The sequence below is a fragment of the Xiphophorus couchianus genome, chromosome 16 (assembly GCF_001444195.1).
Source record: "Xiphophorus couchianus chromosome 16, X_couchianus-1.0, whole genome shotgun sequence".
Classification (NCBI taxonomy): domain Eukaryota; kingdom Metazoa; phylum Chordata; class Actinopteri; order Cyprinodontiformes; family Poeciliidae; genus Xiphophorus; species Xiphophorus couchianus.
In genome coordinates, this window is record NC_040243.1 from 3,739,427 (window position 1) to 3,763,588 (window position 24,162).

Below are 24,162 nucleotides of genomic sequence, written 5' to 3' on the forward strand. Positions count from 1 at the left end.
AGAATTATTTACTTAAATCAAGCTATTTCTTCCTAAAAAGTTATTTGTAATTTAGCTTTGTCTTATTTACTAAGATATTTGCTCTGGAAACAAATTTTAAAATTCTTGGTAAGATTTTGTGTTTTTGCAGTGTAATATTTACTTTTAAAGCCCAAAAACAGAAACACCAATGTCACGACTCAAAGACAGCTGCTTCTACACGAAGACATTCCTGTCCTACAAAGCCATTGCATTCTTGTTTATTGTCGCAGGTGAAGTCGTTACCTGTAGATGTATTCATTTTATTTTATTTTATTTTTTTTAATCCACGCTGCAGTAGCAGCTCATGTTTAGTTGTCGGGTTTTAGAAAAATTCCTTCAGAGAGAAACAAACTGCCTCCCCTCCCGTCCGCTGCCTCTTACAGCTCACTGAACTGAGTGAAATGTCTTTCCGACTAAATGATTTTATTTATTTTTGCACGGTGGGAAAGTTGCCATGGAGACAGAAATCCCCCCTCACCCCCTCCTCCTCCCATCCTCTCATTTTTCTCTCTTAGTCTTTAATGTTAAAGCAAAGCTAACTGGTGGGTTGCCACATATATTTAAATATATTTATATATATGTGTGTGTGGTCTGCAGCTGCCTGTTATGGATGGTTTATATACAGACCCATCCTCCACAGCTACAGTATCTCCTCTGGCGCTCCAGGTTTCCCCATGCATTCCTGCGCTCCTCTTCCTCCTCCTCTGCCGCCTCCTCGCCCTCGTCATCCTCTTTTCATTTGTTTAATCCTCTCCTACTCCTCCTTCCCGTCATTTCCCCGCTCATTGTGATCGCCCCTCTCTGCTGTCTGCTGAAGTATTTGGCTTGCAAATTGCTACTGTACGGCTTTTCGCTCCAGCAGCAGCGACACGACGAATAATAAAAGTGATTAAAAGAAAACAAAAAAAGGGGAGAGAGCAGAAGTTAGGGAGCGCACACTTCAAAAACACAATCTTACAAACAGTTTCTGGTCTAGTTCTTGGTGTATATCTGCTAGTATACTTGAAATAAGATGAAAGTAACTTATAAGCAGTGACAGTTTTTGATATGGGCAGTTGCCCAGGGCAGCAGAAAATGGAGGGCGTCCAAAAACTAAAAATAAACCACAAATACTTGTAAAAATATGTTAGGACAATTTTTTGCTTGCTCACAAGTAGCTTTTCAGCAAGATTAATCATAATAATTAATAATTTTTTAATGTCGAGTTAAAAAGTCGATATTAATGTCGATTTTCACTGCAAATACACAAAATTCCAGTAAGTAATTTTGCATAAGTAACTAGTCAGTAATAGGAGCTGGATTAAGTCAGTAATATTGAATATTGATACAAATTTCTAGTTTCACTTTCAGATTATTTCACTTTTAAAATGGGGAGAAAATAGTTACCGTATAAGTGAAATAACCTGCAAGTGGAACTAATAGCTTTTAAAAAACAAAAACCAATATTAAGATTTTTATTTTTTGTAGTTTATTAGTTTTAATCAAAAAGCTGAATAAAAGACACTTTTCACCAGATTTATTCTAAATTGGTTTCTACCTGTAATCTCTGAGTAGATCATTTAAGATTTAAACTTTTCCTACTCTCATTACTGCGCCTCCATTCTGTTAAACGTAGATGTATTTGGTATCCATGGAAACATCAGGCTCTTGGCTAGAAGATGATAAAGTAACATTTGTATGGAGCTCTGTTAGTGCCAAAAAATTGTGGTAGTTGCATCAATAATTACACAAGTAATGTGGTTATTTGGTTTCAAAAACTTTAAATCTTTTTCTAATAGTATTTCTGAAAAATGTATATCCTGCATAATACAAAAAAAGAAAAATCTGGTGATGGACAAAAAAAAAATCCAAATTATTTTATGTTTCATCCTCATTTTTTCTGAAACTGTAGCAGCTGCTGTGATACTTAACTTCTCATGGAGTTTCCCACCTGTTAGCTTTATTTTGATACAAAGATTATTGAAAGAGAGAAACTGATTAGATTTGGGTATGACATTTTAAACACACATTTCAGAAAACCTCATTTGTTTAACTTCAAAAAGCATACATCGATAAAAAACAAGCTCCTATAACTTGCTGAAAGTAAGTAACCTGTCCTATTTTAAGTGTACTAAGATATTTACACTAGAAACTAGACCAATAATACTTGTAAGACTTTGTGTTTTTGCAGTGTTCAAACACGACGAGGTCATAAATGAATAGAAAATATGAAATAAGAAAACTAACTTATAAGAAACTTTTCAGCAAGATATCGGAACTTGTTTCTAAAAACTATATATATATAAAAATGAACAAATTCCACTGGCAGATTATTTCATTTATTATAAGACATTATTCCCCATGTTATAAGGGAAATAATCTGCTAATTTTTCACCAATGTTAATGAATTAGTCACTAAAAACAAGCTCTTACATCTTGCTGAAGTTATTTTTGTCCAATGAAGTAAGACCTTTGCTCTGGAAACTAGAGTAAAAACACTTCGTGAGATTTTGTGTTTTTGCGGTGCAGTGGCAGGAGCCAGTGCTGACGCTGTATTTCGGGCCTTGATGAAGAATTCATGACAAAGTGGCTGAATAATTACAGGACTTAATGCACAGCGGAGAGTCTGAGAGCTTTTCTGCAGGTGGAGCATGTTAATCCTAATACTCCAGTCAATTACAGAGGGTAAAAAACCTGATATCCCCCCAGCTTTACATTTGATACTCTGCCTGGAGGAGCAGCTAGAAGAAGCAGCCAGAAACACCAGAGCGGATGATACATATCCTTTATTTCCATTATTGTTGCTTCAGCCACGCCGTTACTTACACATTCACCAACATCCTGTGACCTGTCCAGACTGAAACAATCGCCCTCAATCTCACCAACAACCAATAAAAAAGTAAACTTCTTGAATAAATTATATATATAAAAAACAACTGTAAACTGACAGAAAGGAAACAGAACACTGATAACACAGCATAAAATGTCATTTTCATCGTTGTAGGTTTTTTGACAACAGAGATTAAACTGCTAGGTCTCCATTTAGTCGTCATTAGTAGTATTAGTATCAAGTTCATTGTCAGATTTTGCTTAAAGCATCACTTATAGAATTTTTCATTGCATCAAGTTGACATCATTCGTGTTAATATAAGCATGCAAACATGTTTCCCCGTGACCATTCGGGTCTGGCACGAACAAGAGAAGACAGCAGGAGAGAGAGAGGGGAGAGAGGGCAAACAATAAGAAACATGACAAGATGGAGGGCTGGAAAAAAAACAATAAAAACAAGCAGGTGGAATGAAAAGGAGGAGAAGAAGAGAGCCGAAGGGAAAGAGAAGGAGGAGAATTATTATGGAGCTCCAATGAATCAATATCACCTTCAACGAGCTGATTGATCATTCCCTGACTGGAGAAACACAAAGAACAGAGAGCGAGTGACCTGATTTCCTTCATCCAAACGAAAAGAGAAAGAAAGTAGATCCCCCCTCTGGAGAACACGGCGTGTGTTTGTGCGGGAGCGGATTAGTGGCAACAATACGCCGAGCGTTACTGTTCTGCTCAAGTTCAGTCGCATTAGCAGTGACAGGCGCGGTTTTATAACTGTTGGTTTATAAGTGCTGTTTTCTTCCTCCCTCCACGTGGGTTTTGTTTCAGGGGGATCCAAACATATACGGGACCCCATAACAGCCACATTGCATTTCTAAAATACTTGTGCTAGAGGTGGGAAATGTGAACTTTTGAATTTTATCATGATAATTTGAATATTTGATAGAGATTGAATGAAAATAAATTTATCATTCAGATTTTCAGAATTTTGACTTTTTATCTCAAATTTATCAAGGGTTTAAAAAAAAACAGTTTTGAAACTGACTTCTTAACTCAGTTATTTTGAAACTCAAATTGTAAAAAATTCTTTCAGTTTTAAACTAATTTCTTTCATTTTATTTACTTTAAAAAAATAATTTTGTGACTTCAGATCCAAAGTATGACTTTAAATCTCATAATAATGTTAATATATAATTTTATTACTCAAAATTATGACACATTTTTGTAATTATTACTTTTGAAATCATAGCTTTGAGTGTCTGATTGTGTTTTTGCAAGATTTTAAAATTATATTACTTTGAATCTCATAAATGTTCCATTCCCAATTTTGACCCAATTTTTCTATGAAAGAAATGTTTTAATAGAAAATTAATTTTATAGAATTTTTATTTTAATTAATAATTGACATCTTTTTTTAATCTTTATAACTTGAATTGAGATTTCTGAATTTTATGAACCTGCTACTTTAAAAACTGACAATTTTTGTCACATAAATAGGACTTTTTAATTTACTTTCATAAATATTAAAATTTAAATTGCACAAAAAATAATTTTTAAACCGTTTTCAATGTAATTATGACCTTCAAACTCACAATTTTGATATTTTATTTCCTAAATATGCCTTTGATATAAACTAAATGATTCCTTTGAGTGCCATTATTATAACTTTTAAGTCCCGATAATGGCATGCAATGTGCCAGTTTAAAATAGGCAGGAATGGGCTTCCATACTTTCAGTAATCAGCCTGTAAAGCAGCGGTTTTTTCATATTTTTTTTTAAGTTGTTGTGTTCCTTTGAATAATTATAAGCAAAATACACCAGCACTTCACCACTTTCGATCCCATCTGAGTTTTTTGCGCCAACATTCAGCACATAAATTAGTGAAAGAAGAACACGATTAACACGGTTACTTACATCAGGCAAAAGGGTTCGAGAGGAGAGGAGGGCTGACTGGTGACTGGCAGCAGTTATCAGAGACAACATAGACAATAAAAACTAACGTCTATCAAAGACGGTGCTTCCCCACCTATAGTGCAATGAGGCACGAGTAGAACACACACACACACACACACACACACACACGCCCTCTTGTCTCTCACACACTCACACACTTTAGAGACACAAATCGAGACAAAGTCTGAAGCAAACTTCTCAGTGCAGACGCCTGAATTTTAGGAGTGGAGACAGGAAAAACGATGGGAGGAGGACGAAGGGACGACGGTGAGCACAGATACGTGTCAAACACACACATACACACAAGTACAAAACAAACACGCCCACAAACACTGAAACACACACTGATAAAAGCAACACAGAAGTGTGTGTCCTTCTAAAGTCCTGTCAGAGACATGATATGGACAACAATTTGATCCTTTGAAGCGTGACAATGACTTTTTCTTTTCTGTTTTTTCTTTTCTACGATTGAGAAAGCAAAAACTTTAAGTCCTGGAATGGTAGAAAAAAAACAACCGAGTGGTGATCCAAACAGTCCAACCCCGATCCTGGAAACCCATAAAAGTCTGGCGAGAAAGTTCCCCTCCTGACGAGACGTTTGGATGATTTAAAAGAAAAAGACGAAGAGGGACACGTTTCAAGGTTGCGTACGAGTTGCGACGAGTCCGTCCTCATTTTCCCGCTCATCTGACATCAATAGGAGCCCGACGTCTTCCCTCAAACCGCCAAACGGATGCACAACGGATGGTTTGAGTTTTTTATCATCTTTGTTCCTCCTCCTGAAACGTAACTTTCTCTCCATAGTCTGTACAAGTGCATGAAGCTTTGGTCCTGGTTGAAATGACCACTCTATGATGGCTTTCTATTTCTTATTTTTTTGTGTCTAGAATGAACTACAACACATCAGTGACGTGCGGTGAGGCTCACGAACGGCGAGGCACGGACTTCACCGGAGTCCAAAATCCAATATGGACCCCGTGCATGTTATTGTTTACATCCGGAAATCGCTGGAGGGCAAAAAGACGATTCCTTCTGCCGCAGTAGAACTATTGACCAAACCTGGAGACGTAGGCATTATTAGCTTAGTGCAGTACGTCACAGCAAAGGGAAAAATAATGGAGAAAATCCGTTGAAGAACAACTCAAAACTACTTTTTTCTCGCTTTATTCCTCGACTGCGCTAAACGCTGGCTAGTTGCCATAGCAACTGACAACAACGCCACTTTGTTTCAGGATTCAGCATCAACAAACACCCAAACACTTCCCATACAAAGACCAGAACACTAAGTTCGTCACAGTATTTTGTTGTTAGGCTTTATGTTTGTTTTGCGATCATCAATAAGTGGTCGCCGTGCTAGATTAGCTACCGCTGCTATTAGCTAAGCTAACACTGTGGTGGTAAATTAGCTAATTTAAACATCTGCTCTACTGATAATCTGTCAGAGTTGGTGTTTAGGTCGCCTGTTTTATTTTTTTTAACTGAACTGAAACACACAGAATACCACAGCACATCTAAATGTTACATTTATCATAGTCAAGCTAGCATAACAGAACTACTTCTCTCTCCCTCAGTATTTTTTTCTTAGTTAAAACATTCTCCTGACCTTGTTATCTAGTTGTTACTGTAGTGTTGAAAATTAGTAGTAAAGAACTGCATCCTTTTTTTCTTTTATATAACCAGGTGCACATTTAAGATTTAGCGTGTTATATTGACAATTTAACAGCTAAAACCAATGCTAGTCACTGTTAGCGAGCAGCTTTTTGCCCTCCAGCAGGGAGGTGGGATCCTGCACATGTGACGTCACGCCGACGGGGTCCATGGAAGCTATATTTTAATTTTGATTATAACTAATTCTAACAATAAAATAGCAAGAAAGATAAATCAATATTTAATAAGGTTATTTTTTGATTATTTGAATGTTTCCTTTGGCTGACCTCTCTCTTTTCTGATTAGAACTGAAACTCGTGTGTGATCTTACCTTTATTTTATATGAACCTATCCTCCACAAATATTTCTTTCATTGTGTCGTTTAAAAAAATTAATTAAATCAATTAATTAAATTATTTCTGATTTTCTTTTATTTTCAAAAATCTGGCAGCCAAAGAGAGTGGCCTTTTGTTCCATCTCTGAGCATAGAAGAAGATCCCCTGTTGGGGCTATCAGGCTCAGCGCTGCCCCCTGTCAGTGAGGAATGGTACTTTCTGCCTCACTCGCCCCATTTACACTGCACATTTATGGCCGATCAGAAAGACTAAATGTGTCCCAAATATTTATTAAATAAATCAAACATACTGTGGAAAGTCAACATGTGTAGAAAATATGCAATTAAACAAGTAGATTGGTGATACAGCGCCCCCCAGAGGTGAGGTACAACACTACACTGCCTCACGCCGGACTTCTTTAAAGCATTTCAACAGGCAATGCAGCGTAAATTCAGCAAATGTGACCATAAAAATGTTGAAATGACCAATAAAAAAACAATTTATAGAAAATGAAAATGGATAATTTGTTTTTACTTCTTATTTTTACTCATACAGGTGAAGCACTGCCTCAACTGCCTCTCCTAACCGCACGTCACTGCTACACATATCCAAAGAGCACATGAACTACACACATACTACAAACTCTGTGTATCCGCGCGCGCGTGTGTGTGTGTGTGTGTAAGAGATAGAGTGTAAGAGATAGAGAGAGAGGAACATGTGTGCGCTTCTTGCTAGGTCCCAGATTTACACCTGACTTTGTTCCTGTCTGCATGTGTTTGTAACGTGTAGTCTGATGTTCATGCTGCAGCTCAGGATGGGTGAAGCTCTATCCCCTCCCCTCCAGCTCAGCAAACACAGCGCAGAAGTTGGAGTATTCATTAGCAGGAGCAAAACGGCACTAGCAGCTGGACACTGGCAGCGTCTCCGCGTCTCTCTTGTCTTTGATGGAGAGAATTATTCACAGATGAGAGGAGAAGAAACAAGAGAGAAAATAAAAAAAGGAGAATCTGGAGCCGTGGAGATGATAATGACCTGAGGAAGGAGAGAAGAGGCGGATTAAGCACGCGTGAGACAGTGGGAGACAGGATAATATATAAACAGCATGGAGTTTCTGCAAGTCAGGCAGGAGGAGGAGGAGGAGAAGCATTACATAACCCATAACATCTAGATTATACAGATGATGCACTCCAAAAACAAAATATAACCAGGTGCTGTTGGTCTATTTTCTTCTGCAAATGTCTTAATAGGCCTGAAATAAGACAAAACTAACTTACAAGTTACTTTTCAGCAAAAAATAGGAGATTATTTAAGTAAATAATTCCTTAATATTGAAGAAAATGGACTAGTTCCACTGACAGATAATTTCTGCAACAAAATATTAGGACTGTACTAAGGAAAAATAAAATTAAAAAGTATATTGAGAATAAAAGACAATATTGCAAGATAAATTTGTACAAGAACAAGTAGAAAAAATTTAAATAGAATTGTCAGAAAATGAGAAAGTCATAATATTTCAGGAATAAAGTCAAAATAATTAGATTAAAGTCCTAATATTTTGAGAATGAAGTCATAATATTACCAGAATATTTGTAATGATGAATTCAAATAATGAATACGGTATTCATTATTTGAACAATCAAAATAATGACAATAAAGTCCTGATAAAATTATGAAAGTCATAATTCATAAAATTATGACTTTAATCATAATTTTATGAATAAAGTAATAAAATTATCACTCTTTATTCTTGTAACATTAGGATTTATTCCCATATTATTTAGGATTTATTCTGTATTGTTTTTATTTTCTTTGCATTGTCCTAATCTTTTGTTTTATATTTCACTTATAACAAATAGCTTGTTACAAGTGAAATAATCTGCTGGTGTAGCAAGTATTTTTTCATCATTAAGAAATTATTTTACTCAAAACAAGCTTCTTTATGTTCCCAAAATGTTTTTGTCTTATTTCAAGTGTACCAAGATTTTTACTAGAGAAAAACTACTTGGTAATATTTTGTGTTTTTCCAGAGTTGAGACTTTGAACTGCAACATCTGACGACTTCACAGCCTCTGCCTTATCGCGCCCTCACAGTTTGGTCATGCTTTTTAAGACCCGACTAAATGCCCCCATGTTAATTGGACCGGAGAGCATCTGCCACACAGCGGTGGACGTGTGCTGGAATTAAAAAGTCAGAGTCCAAGAGAGCTAATGCTATTTGTGGAATGCTCCGAGCCAATAAACACATGAGCGACTCACCGTTTCAATCAGAGTGGGGGCTGTCCACCACAATATGCGGCTTAGGGGAGGGGGTTGTGGCACTTTTTGATATGAATGTACCAATTGCTTTTTCCTGTAAGGGGAAAAAATCTCCTGTTAATGTTTTATCATAAAAAAACATCACAAAAAAAAGAAATGACACCTGTCAGTATCATTTGTACTGACAGGTTTACAGTAGATGTAAAAAGAAAAACCTTTCTGAGGGTCTTCAGGAAGAGCGGGATTTAATTCAGGAAGAGGAAATTTAATTTAAGAAGATTACAGCCATTTATTATCTTCTATTGTTTATTATTTTAATACAAAGCATATTTTTGGGGTTATTATAAATCATCTCACTTAACATTTATTTATCTATGGTCTTAATGCTGGTGTTTTTAAACATTTTAATTACTCAATTTAGCTTATATACAGTTGTATATATATATTGTATTGCAATGAAATAAGTAATACGAGTAATATATGAGTAATATATATATTTACATAAAATGGTTCAAAGGTTTTGTATGTAAAAAATAAAATTAATTGTGTATATAAACGTGATCAACCATAATAAACTTTTTAACACCTTAAAATCTATATTAGTTAATCAAAATTAACATATGACAAATATTAACACAATTAATTGCTTCTGTTTTTTGTTCCCGCCATACGAAGATTCCAGCCGGAACTTTTGTATGCGTTTCTGGTACGTCCGTAAATCTTACGCACAAGCAGCATAGATAGACGAAGCCGCTTCTCTTGACCGGTTAAGGATCCATTTCTGGTCCAAAAAACGATCTGATTGGAGACTGGAAAAAACTATTGCTGTGTTCAAGTCTTGCTAAAAGAAGTTAGCCTGTTAGCGAAGCTATTCTAGCCTAAAATAGCATCTCAATGCTTAGCATGTCGGGGCTAGCTTAAGTTCCCAATGCTAATGTCAGCGCATTGTTCCATGACCGACTATCTGATGGTTGAATAACCTGAATAACAGATTAAAAACAATAAATATCTGTTGTTGAGCTCAGCTGTATTTTTAAAATAATTTAACAGCAAAAAAGGTTTTCTAATTGAAAATGTTGGCTTATTTTGTCGATATTTGCTGTTTTTATGCAATTTTCCCCTTTAGATCAATGAATATATTCTATTAATTAATAATAAACCCTACAATTAACTTGATTAAAAACTTTAATCAAGTCCAATCACTAATTAATCATTATAATTTTCCAAATTGACCTTTTAGAAGACGTACTCTTTCAAACTCAAACTTGAAACCAAGTCTTATAATTATGATTTTTAGTTTCATAATTGTGACTTTTTAACCCATCTCTTCATATTTTATTTACTTTTCATAATAATATGACTTTCAGACTGAACATATGTACAACTTTAAATCTCACAATAATGTTTTGTCTAATATTAAGATTTTTTTTCCCAAAATTATTGAACAATTAATAGAAACTTATTTTTAAAACATAACATATTACTCCAAATCTTATGAATGTGATATTAATCATTTGGTCTCATTATTAGGACATTTTATGTGATATTTTTACTTATAAGAAAACATAAAATTAAGAAACTACTAATGAAAAGTGATGTATTATTTTCCTACAAACAGATTTTCCCAACACTAAATAAATGTTGTCAAATTAAAGGCTGAATTTTAAAACATTTTCCAGTGGCATCCAAGCCTCTTCAATAACGGATGAATTAACCAGGGTGCCTATGCGTGTGCGTACCTCAACGAGCTGATGCCAGTGCTCTATTGGTTTCCGAGGGTTTGCCAACATGGCCGCCCAGTGTTCCCTCCCGGGACCGTCAGCATCGCTGCCCACTCGACACATGCCTATAACCTCGTTATGACCGATGCTGACAGCGAGAGGAGACAAGAAAGGACTAGTAGAGTTTCACAAAAATGAAGGGAAGCTCATTTATTGGCCGTGAAGAAGACCTATTGTGGAAAATTCACATTTTGAACATTTTTATACTTCTATATAAGTATAACAACAGTCCAAATACTTAAAACAACAACCACTGAGCTGTTTTTTGTCATTAAGTTAATGTTTTCTTAGTATCTGGAAAATCAGCCATTTGAAAAACCTTAAGGATGTAAAAATGAAATCCGGAAATGAAGGTTTTATTAAATTACTGCAGTGCGCCCCAGCAACGGGAAAAATAACGCAGAAAAACAGTTGAAGAACAACTCTAAACCGCTCATATTCTTCGTTTTTCTCGCTCCATGTGTCTGTCATGCTACACGAAGACCCGTTGCCGTAGCAACTGACTGACAACAGCTCCACGAGTGTATCAGGACTAAACGCCAAAAAACACGAAAACATTTCCCACAAAAACAACAGAACATTCAGGCTGTTACAATTTAATGTTTTCAGGCTTGATGTTTATTTTTCTGATGATTAATGTAATTAGTTTCGACCAACCGCTGATTCTGATTGTCTGTAAACAAGCCGTGGTTGATCTGCTAATTTAAACACCCACTCTGATCTGTCAGAGTTGGTGTTACGGTCGCCGTTTTTTTTTTTTTTTATTGAAATGAAACAGACTCGAATTCTGCAGCACATCTATCTACATGTGAAGATTGTCAAAGTCAATCTAGCATAACTGACCTACGTCGCTCTCCCTCGCTATCTTTTTTTAATTAAACTTTTGCCAGACCTGCGAGATGTAACATCCTTGGACCTGTTATCTAGTTGACAGTTTTTCTTCTATACATCATGTGAACATTTCAGATTTAGCGTGTTATTTTGACAAATTGGCAGCTAAAACCAAAGCTAGTCATCGTCAGTTAGCAGTTTCTTGCCCTCTAGCAGGGAGCTGGACGTTTGTGACATCATGTTGCAATGTGTCTATAATTGCACATCTGTTTGCAGACATTTTTACCTGTGAGTGTAAACATTAGTTTGGGAGCGCGGCAGGCAGATCATTTGGATTTAAAGTGAGAGGACTCTAAAACAGCACATTTTGAAAAGAGATCAAAATCCTTTCAGTGTGTAGATCGTAGACGTATCGTAAACTGTTCAAGGAAGAATAATAGGTCACCTTTAAGCTTTGGAGAAAAGATTGACAGGGGTTGGGGAAGCAAACATAAACACCTATACAGAGGCCAAATGCTGCGTCTACACAGCATAACAGGGAGGCGGTGCAATTATACACAAACACTTAAAGCAGCCAAGTGACGCTGCAAGAAACTGTGAGATAAATATTGGCAGGGCCGCACGTCTTCCTTCCCCATTAGCATAAATCATGCTTATTCATGAGGTGCCCATCTATGTAAAACAGGGATCATTCAGCAGGAGGGGGGCGTCTTGCAGGAGGCCCCTCGTCGTGTTCGACAGCGGGCCCCAAAATCAAACATGCCGCATGCACAAAGACGTTTGACAAACAGCTGCTTCCCAGTAACGATCAGCCTGTTGTTGAAGCGCCCGGAGCGAGCAGCGACTGAACAAAGCCTCACCAATCATAATCCATCACTGCTATGATGATGGAGACGCTCTCGATGTTTTCATTGGGAATGTCAAACACCAGCGCCTCGTTGTACGTGGGATTCAGCGTGTTCTTCTTAATGGAGGTCTTCCTCTTTTTAAGCCGACGCCCATCGCATATCAGGGACGCCTTCACGTACGGGTCTGGAGAGAAAAACTGGAATTAGTAGAAGAAGAAGAAGAAGACACACACGCAGGATGGAGGCACGGAGCGTGAGATAAGAGTTTGCGCGTATCTGCATCTGTCACACATGAAAGCCGGTGAGAATCGAGTCGCCGAGGCAAAGCTGGATTAGCAACACAAAGGGAGAGGAGAAGCAGAACAGGTCGGATCCCTTCGCTCAGTGACAGCAGCCGGGAATAATCACAGGCATCCGAGTTCCTCTACTGCGTGTTGGTATCTTCTGATGCTCTTAAATCATGCTGAGATCAATGGGGCAATAATAACAGCATGTAGGCGTAATGTGTTGCTGTGTGCAACAACAAAAAAATAAAACATTGCCTCCATCTCATGCATTATTTAGTTTCTAATCCTTATTATACCATTTGTTACCTTTCTCTAGACATGGTTTCAGATTGTACAGCATTAAGCAAATCTGGCAACAACATTGAGGGTTTAAATTTGGTGGCTTGCAAAAGTATTCACACCCCTTGATTTTCTCTTGTTACAATGACAACGTTCAATTAGATTTAGATTTTATATTGTATATAACATTACTGTAAGTAGATTTGGATTTAGAAGTTGTAGTTTTGTCCTAATCTTTTCTTGAAATGTGGTTTGGAGACCACAAAAAAATCAGTCCAGGGTCTGGAAATGGCCCTCGGGCCACACTTTGAACACCCTTGGTTTAATCAACTTTTAAGTGATTTGGTGTGAATCTGTGTCATATCGACTCAGATTCCCTTTCTGCATCTTAACCTTTTCCACTCTGGCTTATTAGGGCCAAAGTAGATAGAAAAACTTAAAGATTTTCTAGAGAATGCAAGGAAATTTCTGAGCTCCAAAAAGTCAAAAACAATTGTTAGAAAAAAACTCAGAAACTCAGAGTCATCTAAAAAATTTTCAACAATAAACAAGGAAATTTTGGAATTTGAAAAGTCTAAAATATTTGACTTTTTTCCCCAACAGTCAAAATGCAAAATTTTTTAAACTTAGACATTTTTCCGTCAAAATCACTTTTCAAACTGAACATTTCAACATGTTGAAAAATTTCGGCTTTTCAAACTTAGAAAAATTCCAGCAGTCGAAAGTTTTTGACTTTCGAATCTCACGTTTTTTCTAGAACATTTCAGAGATTAATCAAAAAACTTCTGAGTTTTTTGGTGGACATTTACTCTTTCATATTATTTACAACGACCCTGACGAGCTGTTGCCCTGCACTTCTTTTATCCAAAGAGATTCTTCGTTTCTTCAATAATTCCATCTAATCTGTGTTTCAGCTGTTTGGCCCTGAAGGATGGGCAGAAATTTTACCCGCTTGATGTGCAAACTTTGACAGAACAATGCCCCCTACTGGCTTGCAGCTGTAACTACAAAATATCTACTCAGTGGAGCTGAATACAAATGCAAGCCACACTTTTAAGATTTCCATTTGTAAAAGAAAATAAATACTTAAAATATTCCTTTCACTTTGTAATCCTGTATAGCTTTCCTTTGTGTATCAAATATATTTCCAACCAAACTTAAACAGAATCACAGAAGACATTAGGAGTTTGCTGTAGACTTAATGACTAGTGTCTAAATGAAATTGTAACGTATCATTGAATTAGATTATTAAAATTTGATGAGGCTCCAAATGCTTCTATATTACCACTTCATGGAGGAAGCTTTGTACAAAAGCAGGAGTTTTTAGAGGAAGCCGCTTCCTGTATATGTGTTGATGACCTCATGATGTGCGATTTGTTCACCTGAGAAACCCGTCAGGTCCATGGCTTTGAGGTTGGTGGCCTTGATGACTGTAGCGGTGAGTCTGCCTGCGGTGGGCAGGTAACACAGCGAGAAATTAAGCTCCCCGAGATCAGCCTTCTCCTGCAGACAGACACACGAACAGGGATCAGAAAGCAGGCGGAGACGCTCTGGTCCGAGCAGATTCAGCTGGAAAAAACACCGACAGACACACAGATCTCAACCTGAACTCAGATCAGCTGGATGGGATTCGGCTAACATGCTGTTGCTTGAGATGCAAGTTGATTGATCTAATTGATAGATTTTCATAAGCGGACATTTTCTGAAAAACCTGAGTTTCCACTTGTATCACGTACGGCTGGATAACAAATCAATTATAATATATATCCCCATATACACGTGATCAATAAAGTGGTAAATATAGGTAAATACAAATATATCCATAAGCAATATAAAATTTACATAAAAATATGTACATAAGTGTGCTATTGAACTAAATATAAAATAAATACATATGTAAATTAATAAATAAAACAACAAGAATGCACATGGAAAAATATTAACTTATAAACAAATCTATAAATAAATTAGCAGTATAATACAGCTGACAAAATATTCAATATTCAATTTATAGGATATTCACTGAACTTTGATCCAGATCCGTCCAGCATTCTGGGAAATTTAGGCTTTAGCTGATCAACCTCTCATGGCTAGCTAAGCTACGTTGGTGGAATCTACTAACTCACTCATTCTTCGGTTACCTAGCAACAACTTGTTTCAAGTTCCGCCCAGGTTTGGTTACCTAGCAACAACCTGTTGAGCAGTTTCAGGTTTCCCCGCTGAGGCTCACTGGTGATTAAAAATAAAAAATCAACAATGTGGAATGGAAACAGGATAAAACAGGACAGATCACACCTCCAATTTGGCACTATTTTAGGTATTTAAAACAAAAAATAATCAATGATTATTGATATTGACTAATATGAGACAATTATGGTGAGATACCATTTCAGCCATATCATTCAGCCCTAGTAATAAGAGGATCGACCGTCTTTCCATCACATAAAGATGCAGAATTTAAAAAAACATTTATATTTTAACAGTTTTTTTTCAGCTGTGTTAAATACTGACTGACTAAACAAATAATTGTGTTTTTCTCACATTATTAAACTTATTCATATTAATAAAATATAACAAAATAAATAACAATATTTTAATTTTATTTTTATATATCTTTTAAATAAAATAAAATTATTTTAATTAATTTTAAATAAATTTGAATAACTATGTGTATTATTTGTATAACATAACGGTGTATAAAATAATTTTAAATAAATAAAACAAAAACCTATTAGGTTGCTAAATAGAAAATTAAAAGATGAAAATATGTGAAATACTTAATTCCTCATGAACAAAGATGTTTATACAGAACTATTGTTAGTGATAAAAAACAAAGATTTTATTGTATGACTGTATGATTAGTATTAGGGCTACATATTAAGAAAAGATTAAATAATGAGATTAAAGTTATAAAATTACAGGAATAACATCATAATATAAAGAGAATAAATTTGTACGAGACTAAAATCAAAATAAGAGAAATATAGTATTTAGAGAATAACATCAATATTTTGAAAATTAAGTCAAAATATTACCAGAAACAGTCGTAATATTCTCAGAATAAAGTTGTAATATGGGGACCATTTCTCTTTCCTGTTCTGAGATATGGCCGCCATCTTTGTTTCTGTATCAACTGGCTCTGCGTAACGATAACCAGGGATGCCCTCTGCTGGTTGGAGGAAAAACTACAACTCTAATATAAGGCATAAGCAGAAGTTATTAGTTAAACGATTAGAATTAATTTTAATCTAATAACTTATTAATTGACAATCAATTGTAAGATTTGTATTTTTTATCTTCCTTGCCTTTTTCCATCAAAATCACTGCTATTCAGGTCAGAGTCGCACTCATCAACCCTTCCCCAAGTGAAGCACTGATATGCACTGATGCTTTAAACTTATTTAATGAATTAGACCCTGGTGCCAACATTTTTAAAGCTCTGCTCCGTCTAATTTGCTAATAGCCTTCCATGAATATTTCTTATAAATCAAGTTGGACGTAAACCAACATGAAGTTTGGATTCGGCCTGCAGAGCCGTTCCAGAAATCTATACAGACTCTCTTAAGATGATTTTTCACACGACCAGAGTTTGAATCCTGCAGGCAGACTGTTTTCCATACGGACCGCTCGTCTGAGAGCAGAACCCAGACTGGATTTACCGTCAAAATCTGAGCATGTCACCGTTCCGACTGGATCCAGAACCGCCCAGCTGAATCAGAGGAACAGGAAGCAGTTCAGCACTTTGACCAGACGAGATCGGAGGTCCAGTTAAAGCCTCGGTGTCTTAATGCTGGGAGAGGAGAGGCGACTTGTTTGCCTTACATAAATATATCGAGTTTTGGTCTGTTGAACTATTGATGTCAGCTGGCTGCGAGCGAATCTAATATTTTGAAAATAACTTTCCTGAATGAGGATTTTAGAATGGAAATGCAAATTATGTGGATTTCTAACTCAAAGAAATCATATAAAACAAACAGCTGGATCAGTGTATTTACTCTGGCAGCTGCTGTTTATTAAAGTATTTAACTGGATTAATTAAACTACATTAAGTTGTCTATAAAGTTAAAATTATTTCAGTGCAGATTCAAAACGTATTTCATCTCCAGGCAACAAACCGTAATCCGATGGTGGGTCCTCGCTTCTGCTGTAGCGCTAAAACAGTTTCCACAGTGTGTATTAATGCATATTAAGGTATATTTGGTGTCTGAAGGATTAAAATAGACACTTATTAGGATTTTTAGAGAGGGTTTCAAGTATTTGCTGGTTTAACTATTCGCAGGTAGCTATAAATAATCTAAATACGAGATAAACCACTGTGGAGCCGTACGTCATTTATATTATTTTAGGTTATTGGGACATCTCCTGCTGGTTTTACTCCAACGAAAGTCAGACTATTCACTTCAGGAAGCCAGCCATCATTATGGCAGCGACTCGTTTCAGCGCCTCTAGAGGCAGAAAGGAGAATTACAAAAACAAACAGTTGGGTATAAAAGTATCCCTTCTTCAGGACTGAAAAATGTTTAATCAAATCAAAAAGTCTTGAAAAATGTAACTGATCAGACTTAATAAAGTCCTACTTTTCCCATTTGCTTGCTTTTGAAGGCTAAATAAATTTTAAAAACAGAATCTTTTAATTAAAAAAAAGTTTTAGCCTGTTAAAATAAATTTTTAAACAACATATTTTATTTAGCTGCCTTGTAGGTATTCATATATGTTATTTATTAAACTTGACGGAGACAAACAAACAGATACAGCCATACTGCTACAAGAAAATAGACTTACACCAACATTTCGCCTTCATGATGAAATTTCCACATTTCTGTTTTTGTTTCAACAAATTATTTTGAGCAGCAGGAGGATGTGAGCAGATTATAAAACACAGCAAAGTTTTACAATTTTATAATTTTTTTGTTTTAATTTAAGGAAGACAGACCACTGTTGGATTAAGAGACAAATAAGCAACAGTTTTATTTATAGAAGATGGCATCATGTGATTTTAGCAGATTTTTATCTGTCATACTATTCAGGTTGATTCATTCATTCCTCACAGAAAACACAAACATAAAATGCTAGAAGCCACAAGAAGAGAGAATTCTGCATTAACTAGTTTCACCACTTTACAGATGAGATTTACAAAATGAGCTAAATCAGACTTGAGCCTTCAGAGACATATAAAGACAATTAAAAAGTCGGTCTTCTATCACCTGAAGAACATTTCCAGGACTAAAGCACTAATGATTCAGCAATATCTAGAGAAACTCATTCATGCATTTATCTTTAGTTGCATTAATTAATGCAACAGAGTCTTCACAGGTAAGCCTAGAACATCAATCCTCCAACTGCAGCTGATCCAGAATGCTGCTGCTGGCATTCTGACTAAAACCAGGAAGACAGAGCAGATCCGCACAGCTCTAAACTCCTTACTCTGCTCTCTGTTCAAATATAGCGTCTCTCCGTCAGCAAAACCTTTTTCAGCTTTTTAAAAATTTTATAACTGAACTGAAACACACTGAATTCCACAGCACATCTACATGCTAGGTTTTCAAAGTCAAGCTAGCATAGCTACTTTCGTCTCCCTCGCTATTTTTTCTTAATTAAAACATTTCTTGACCTTTTATCTTGTTGTTGTAGCAGCGCTCACAATTGACAAGTAGCAAAGCACTGTTTCACTTTTTTTACGTACATTTAAGATTTAGCTTGTTATATTGATAACTTAACAGCTAAAACCAATGGTAGTCTTCGTTAGCGAGCAGCTTTTTGCCCTCCAGCAGGGAGTTGGAGGACGGGACCTTCGCCCACGACGTCACACTGCAACGTGTTTATAAAAATAAACTGACTAACCAACACAACCTTTGAATCACACGTTTCTCGGTTTGTATCTTACCGCCGTTCCCTCCACGATATCCCTCCAGATGGGTTTGTCCCCGCTGCCCTCGCTGAAGTCCAGCAGGTTGTCCACCACCACTTGACCTATCAGGTCGTGTCTGGAGAAGCGGTCGAAGTCGTACACGGAGAAATGTAGCTTCCTGGAATGTAGCTCGTTCAGCGGCACGCCGAACTGGAACGTCTCGTTGAACACTGGGTTTAAGGTCTTTCTGTGGACCTGAGAGACACACGGGCAAATTTAGAAAACACTCACAGGAAATACAGACATTTAATTATGGTGTAACAGATGAGAGGAGTATGCTAATTTAATTGAAGTTTTAAAAGTCTCCTTTAGAGGAATATTATCTGCTACATACTGCTCACCAAGCACTATTCTGACAGGATGCAACAGCCATAAAACTCACTACTAACCGTTTATGAATCTGAAAAGACACAATTTAAAATCTGTATTTCTCCAGAGAAAATAATTATTCCTCAGTGGAAAACTTCCCCAGCAGTGGACGCCTCAGCAAAGTCATCCCAAAGATCAGACCGAGCGACATCTACAGGTTAATCAGCATCTTAAATGTTTTTGACTGGATATTTAGAAAAAGACTGAAAAGAAATAAAAAATTTTCAAAGCACTGAAGGAGAAAGAGCAAAGTTGCAGCTTTAGGAAACTCAAAAAACTTGGAACAGTAAAGATTTCATACAAACTATTTGTTTAACTGTTTAAATGACACCCTTTGAATACTTTTTACCTTCCTTCTTTGAAAACTTTCATGTTTTTTGACTCGATTTTGATGTGTTTATGTTGTTCTGTTTGCCTTAAAAATCGCATTTGGCCAATTTAAACGGCATTTATTGGTATAATTAGACCAGATTGTTGATAAAAGTGAGAATTTTTTATTGAAATCTTTATAAAATGAGCAGCAAAAATAATAGGCATATAATAACTATTTAAATAAAACAGTTTAATTGCTTCAATACTTTTAACCACCTGCTATTAATAATTTTACTGCCCTCAGCAATTATGAAGTGGCCCCTCCTACTCTTATTCGTTAATAATTGCCTCTGGTCCAGACAAGTCCAGAATAGAGTCCAGACGAATGCCGGGTTCATGCTGAATAATTACACAGTAAGTTGAGAGCTGCATTGTATGGCATCAGCCCTTATTATTAAATAATCATTTTGACATTTGAGTCTTTGCATCGATTACTTTGTTTCAGTTTCAGGAGTGAGCCGAGGTTCCTCAGAGAGGAAAATCAGAGACTTTTTTAAGACGGTGCATCTAAAATCCTCAAAACAGATTTCAGATAATCATCACAGATTTAACTTCGTCTCTCCAGCTAAAACACAGTAAAAAAAAAGCATTTCCAACGGATTTATGTCTTTGAAAACACGCTGAGTTTTCACTTCCACTGCTGTGATGATTGATTTAAATATCCAACAAGTGTTTGCTTTGTCCTTTTCTCTCGCCGTGCCTGTGGCGAAACACAAACCTCTCCTCTTATTTTATCCAAAACATTTTGGAAACATAAGCGGCATCAGTTTCTGTAAACCTGTTGAGATTCTGACTGAATCACAAGAGAATCAAAACGCCATCACTGGTGAAAATTGGACGTTTCTCTACATTCAGTTGTCTCAGTTTGTCAAAAATTTGCATTAGTTTTAGTTTAGAGTTGCTTTTGTACCACAATAAATGGAACATTGACCAACACAAAATGTAACGTTTGTTACTGGTTTCTCAAACTGGTGACTTTTCTCTTAGAGTTTTGAACTGCATTTTTGCTTAAATGTGCCATCAAAATAAATTTGATTGGTTGATAATTAAAAAAATAGTCCAATAAATAGGCCGCTCACAATAATAAATTTTGTTGAACAGCAAATTGTCCCAGAAATGTATAATATTGTTTTGAGACCATTTAAAAATAATATAAAAGAAATATACTACACCCTGTCAAAAATCAATAAACTTTAAATTCTAATTAACATTTAACACTGGAAAAAAAAGAGAAGCAAGTTGAGACCAAAGCACCAAACTTTGGTAGATATAAAGACACAAGAAAAAAACCCAACAATTATGGAAATGGAAAATATCGTGCAATTAATTTATTCATTGCGGTTACAGTTTGGAGGTATATATTATAATATCTTGTTGGAAAATGGCTGTTTAAAGTGAAATGTTGTTACTAGTCTCTCAGAATACAATATCTTCAGTATTTTCATGGGTTAAAGTGGAATAAATGTGACAAAATGCTGGAAAAAGATTTTCTAAGGAGCCTAAAAGCCGCTTCATAAATTTAGACTCCATACCGACTCAGACGTCAAGTTCAGGGACCTTTTTATGTCAGAATAATTCATAAATACAACATAAGTGGCTTATCAGACAAGAAAAACAATTATTTGAAAATGTATGGACCAAAGCACTGAAAATGAACAAGAAAAGCAGCCAAAGTTCAAAGAAAACATTAAAAGACCCCAGAGACCCTCAACTATTGATCAGAGATCATAAGAAAGTCTGGCTGCTTGGTTGGAAAGGAGATAAAGAAAAGACGGGTGACTCATGGATGAAAAGTGCGTTTAAATCTTAACCCATGGCCTGACCTTATTCCTGTGCCGGAAGGATAAAAATGAATTTCTTTATTCCGTTTTGGAGAGAGTGATCAAAACAAATCCACTGAATTGAAGAAAGAAGTTTAAAAGGTTCTCATTTCTCTTTTTATATAACTGTGCTCAAAGCTTCTTCACCTTTTCCAGGTCAACTAAAAGCTCAAATGAGAAATAAGATTTCTGATTTCATTTGTCAAATTTTCCTGAGCCCCATCTGCCTTCAAACTCCACAATTTCAATCAATCAAAGTTTATTTTTACAGCACATTTCAGCAACAAGGCAGTTCTAAGTGCTTTACATCATCAAAACACAAAAACATGAAATATTTCCAAAATGTTGTCTAGTGTTTCATTAATTACGGTACAAAAGCAACTCTAAACAGGCGGGTTTTGACTCTAGATTTAAAGAAACTCAGTGTTTTGGCTGTTTTGCAATTTTCCAGAAGTTTGTTCCAAATTTGTGGTGCATAGAAGCTGCTGCTATTCCTATAAATCATCAAAATCATCAAGTAAATCATCAAATTGGGACAGATTTGCTGGAAAAGCCTTTGGTATAAATCTTGTCGAGGAGTAAACAGGATTTACACTCACTGCCTAGCTTCGGTTGCTAGGTAACAGGCAGAGTTCCGCTGGGGTTGCTAGGTAACAGTTTTTGCTGGGTGAGGCGCAGTGCCTTCGTGGTTTGTGACGTTACATTCGGAAGGTTTTTGAAACGTCACACGATTTTCCAGACACCAAAATAAATTAAAACGAAGACTTTCCGCCAGAGCGCGTCTGTCAGTCCGGTTAATCAGCACCTGATGGTCGCTAAACGTGCGTCTGATGGCGACGCGGCGGCTTTTAGAAACACGAACCCCTCCAAACATCTTTTTGTGAGCCGGCGTCACAATCAGCCGGCAGGGTGTGTGATAAAAGAGGTTCAAACATGAAAGGTGTAAAATTTCAATGCTAATGAGGGTGTGATTGAAATTAAACAATCAGACACACTTCAAACCAAAAAATGGGAGCCACATTATGTAAATTACTGAAGCATTCATGCTTTTCAAAGGCTGAGGGATCTTTTGTTGCACGCGAGAGACAGCTGAACAAAAGGCAAAACCAAGAGGGAGCTTCTTCTAACGGCTACAGGTTCATCGGCAATGTTAGCTTCTGCTTTTCACTCTGTCCCACTTCTGCGACTGCTCCAGTGCTCTTCTGAAGTACTGCTGGTATTTATGGATATAACTTCACTACCATATATCACATGTGTAAGTGGTTATGTTGACTTTCTCCACAGAGGGTAGCTTAGACAGGGGGAGGTTGATTTTCTGGAGCAAAAGGAACATTTTCTGATACAGAACATCCTGAAATGTTCCCATATATTACCTCAAGCCGGGTGGGAATTATACGACAGCTAGAGAAGATCTGACTTAATGTTTTTCCAAATATAAAAACACTTCAGTAAACAGATTTCTTGTTTTAGTTTAAAGGTAACCAATTCTTGAAAGGGGTAGGATAAATATGTGGTTTATACAAAACATGTTCATAACATTTTTGTACAAAATCATTTTTAGATGATGAGATTTTAGTCTGCTCAGTTCTGCCTCTGGTCACTTTAAATCCAAATAAGCTGCGGCTGGCCACGCCCCCAACTCAACATTTACACTCATGTGAAAATGGCTGCAAACAGTTGCGCAATTATGTAACCATAGTTCCAAGTAGTTTCTGGATGGTAAGTCAACAACAAGACCCTTGTCTTTTCCAGCAGCCATTGTACACCAAATGTCCTGGAGCTCTACTTGGGTTGCTAGGTAACAGGCAGAGTTCCGATGGGGTTGCTAGGTAACGGGGGCAGCGGCTTTGGATTTGTGACATTACATTTGGGAAGTTTTTGAAACTCATCATTTTCCAGACAAAAAATATGAACTTATTACCAAAACAATATCTGTTGTTTTTTTAAAGCACTTAGAATCGAGACCCAAAAATGTGCAAAATGTGAATTCTGCATAACAGATCTATTTAATGTCTGCCCTCTGTACGGATTACAATGAACAAACTATTCTGGTGCAAGGCAGCAGAAGCTGACTAAAAGCGCATTGCACTGACACGAGTCCCCAGATCCAGTCCTCCAGAGATCCTGGAGTTATAGAAGCATCCCTCCTTCAACACACCTAATCAGGAAGTCATTCAGCTCTGCAAAAGCCTGGTAACAAGCTATTCATTTGATTCAGTGGTGCTGGAGAAGGGGTGCTTCAGAAAGCTGCAGGATGGCAGCTCTGGAGCACCCCACATTTACTGGAAATGGGTCCTATTCAGCTTCACAGTCCCTTCCTGGTGATTGGCACATAGGAAACAGAAAAATCTGACATTTTTCCAATCAGTAAACACATCTTACCTTTAAATCCACTCTAATCTTCAGGGTTGATGGTGTTACACAAGGAACAAGACTCAAAGTTAGTTAACTACTTTTAGTATCAATGAGGTTCTAAAAATTCAAAAGTAAAAAAAAATCTGTGGAGCCATGTTAGTCATTCATTGGATGAGCTGGAGAAAGATGGACTTTGGTGAGTCTGCAACCTACGAGCAATGGAGTCAGGTTTACCAATTGGTATAACTGATGACTGAAGACAGTTTTCTGATGCCATTTATAGTAGAAGAAGAAC

The 24,162-nt window shown here is 36.5% G+C and overlaps 1 protein-coding gene across 1 annotated transcript in view; it reads right to left on the bottom strand.

Annotated features, from left to right (window-relative positions):
- Window positions 1–2,768: 2,768 nt before the first annotated feature.
- Window positions 2,769–24,162, bottom strand: part of syt3 (synaptotagmin III) — a 69,840-nt gene continuing 48,446 nt past the window's right edge. The window contains exons 8-13 of the mRNA XM_028042527.1: window positions 18,928–19,146; window positions 14,426–14,546; window positions 12,490–12,661; window positions 10,757–10,886; window positions 9,018–9,111; window positions 2,769–7,793 (exon numbers count right to left, since the gene is read on the bottom strand). Coding sequence (XP_027898328.1) covers window positions 9,022–9,111; window positions 10,757–10,886; window positions 12,490–12,661; window positions 14,426–14,546; window positions 18,928–19,146 — 732 coding nt within the window. The 3' untranslated portion in view covers window positions 2,769–7,793; window positions 9,018–9,021. The remainder of the gene's footprint in view (window positions 7,794–9,017; window positions 9,112–10,756; window positions 10,887–12,489; window positions 12,662–14,425; window positions 14,547–18,927; window positions 19,147–24,162) is intronic.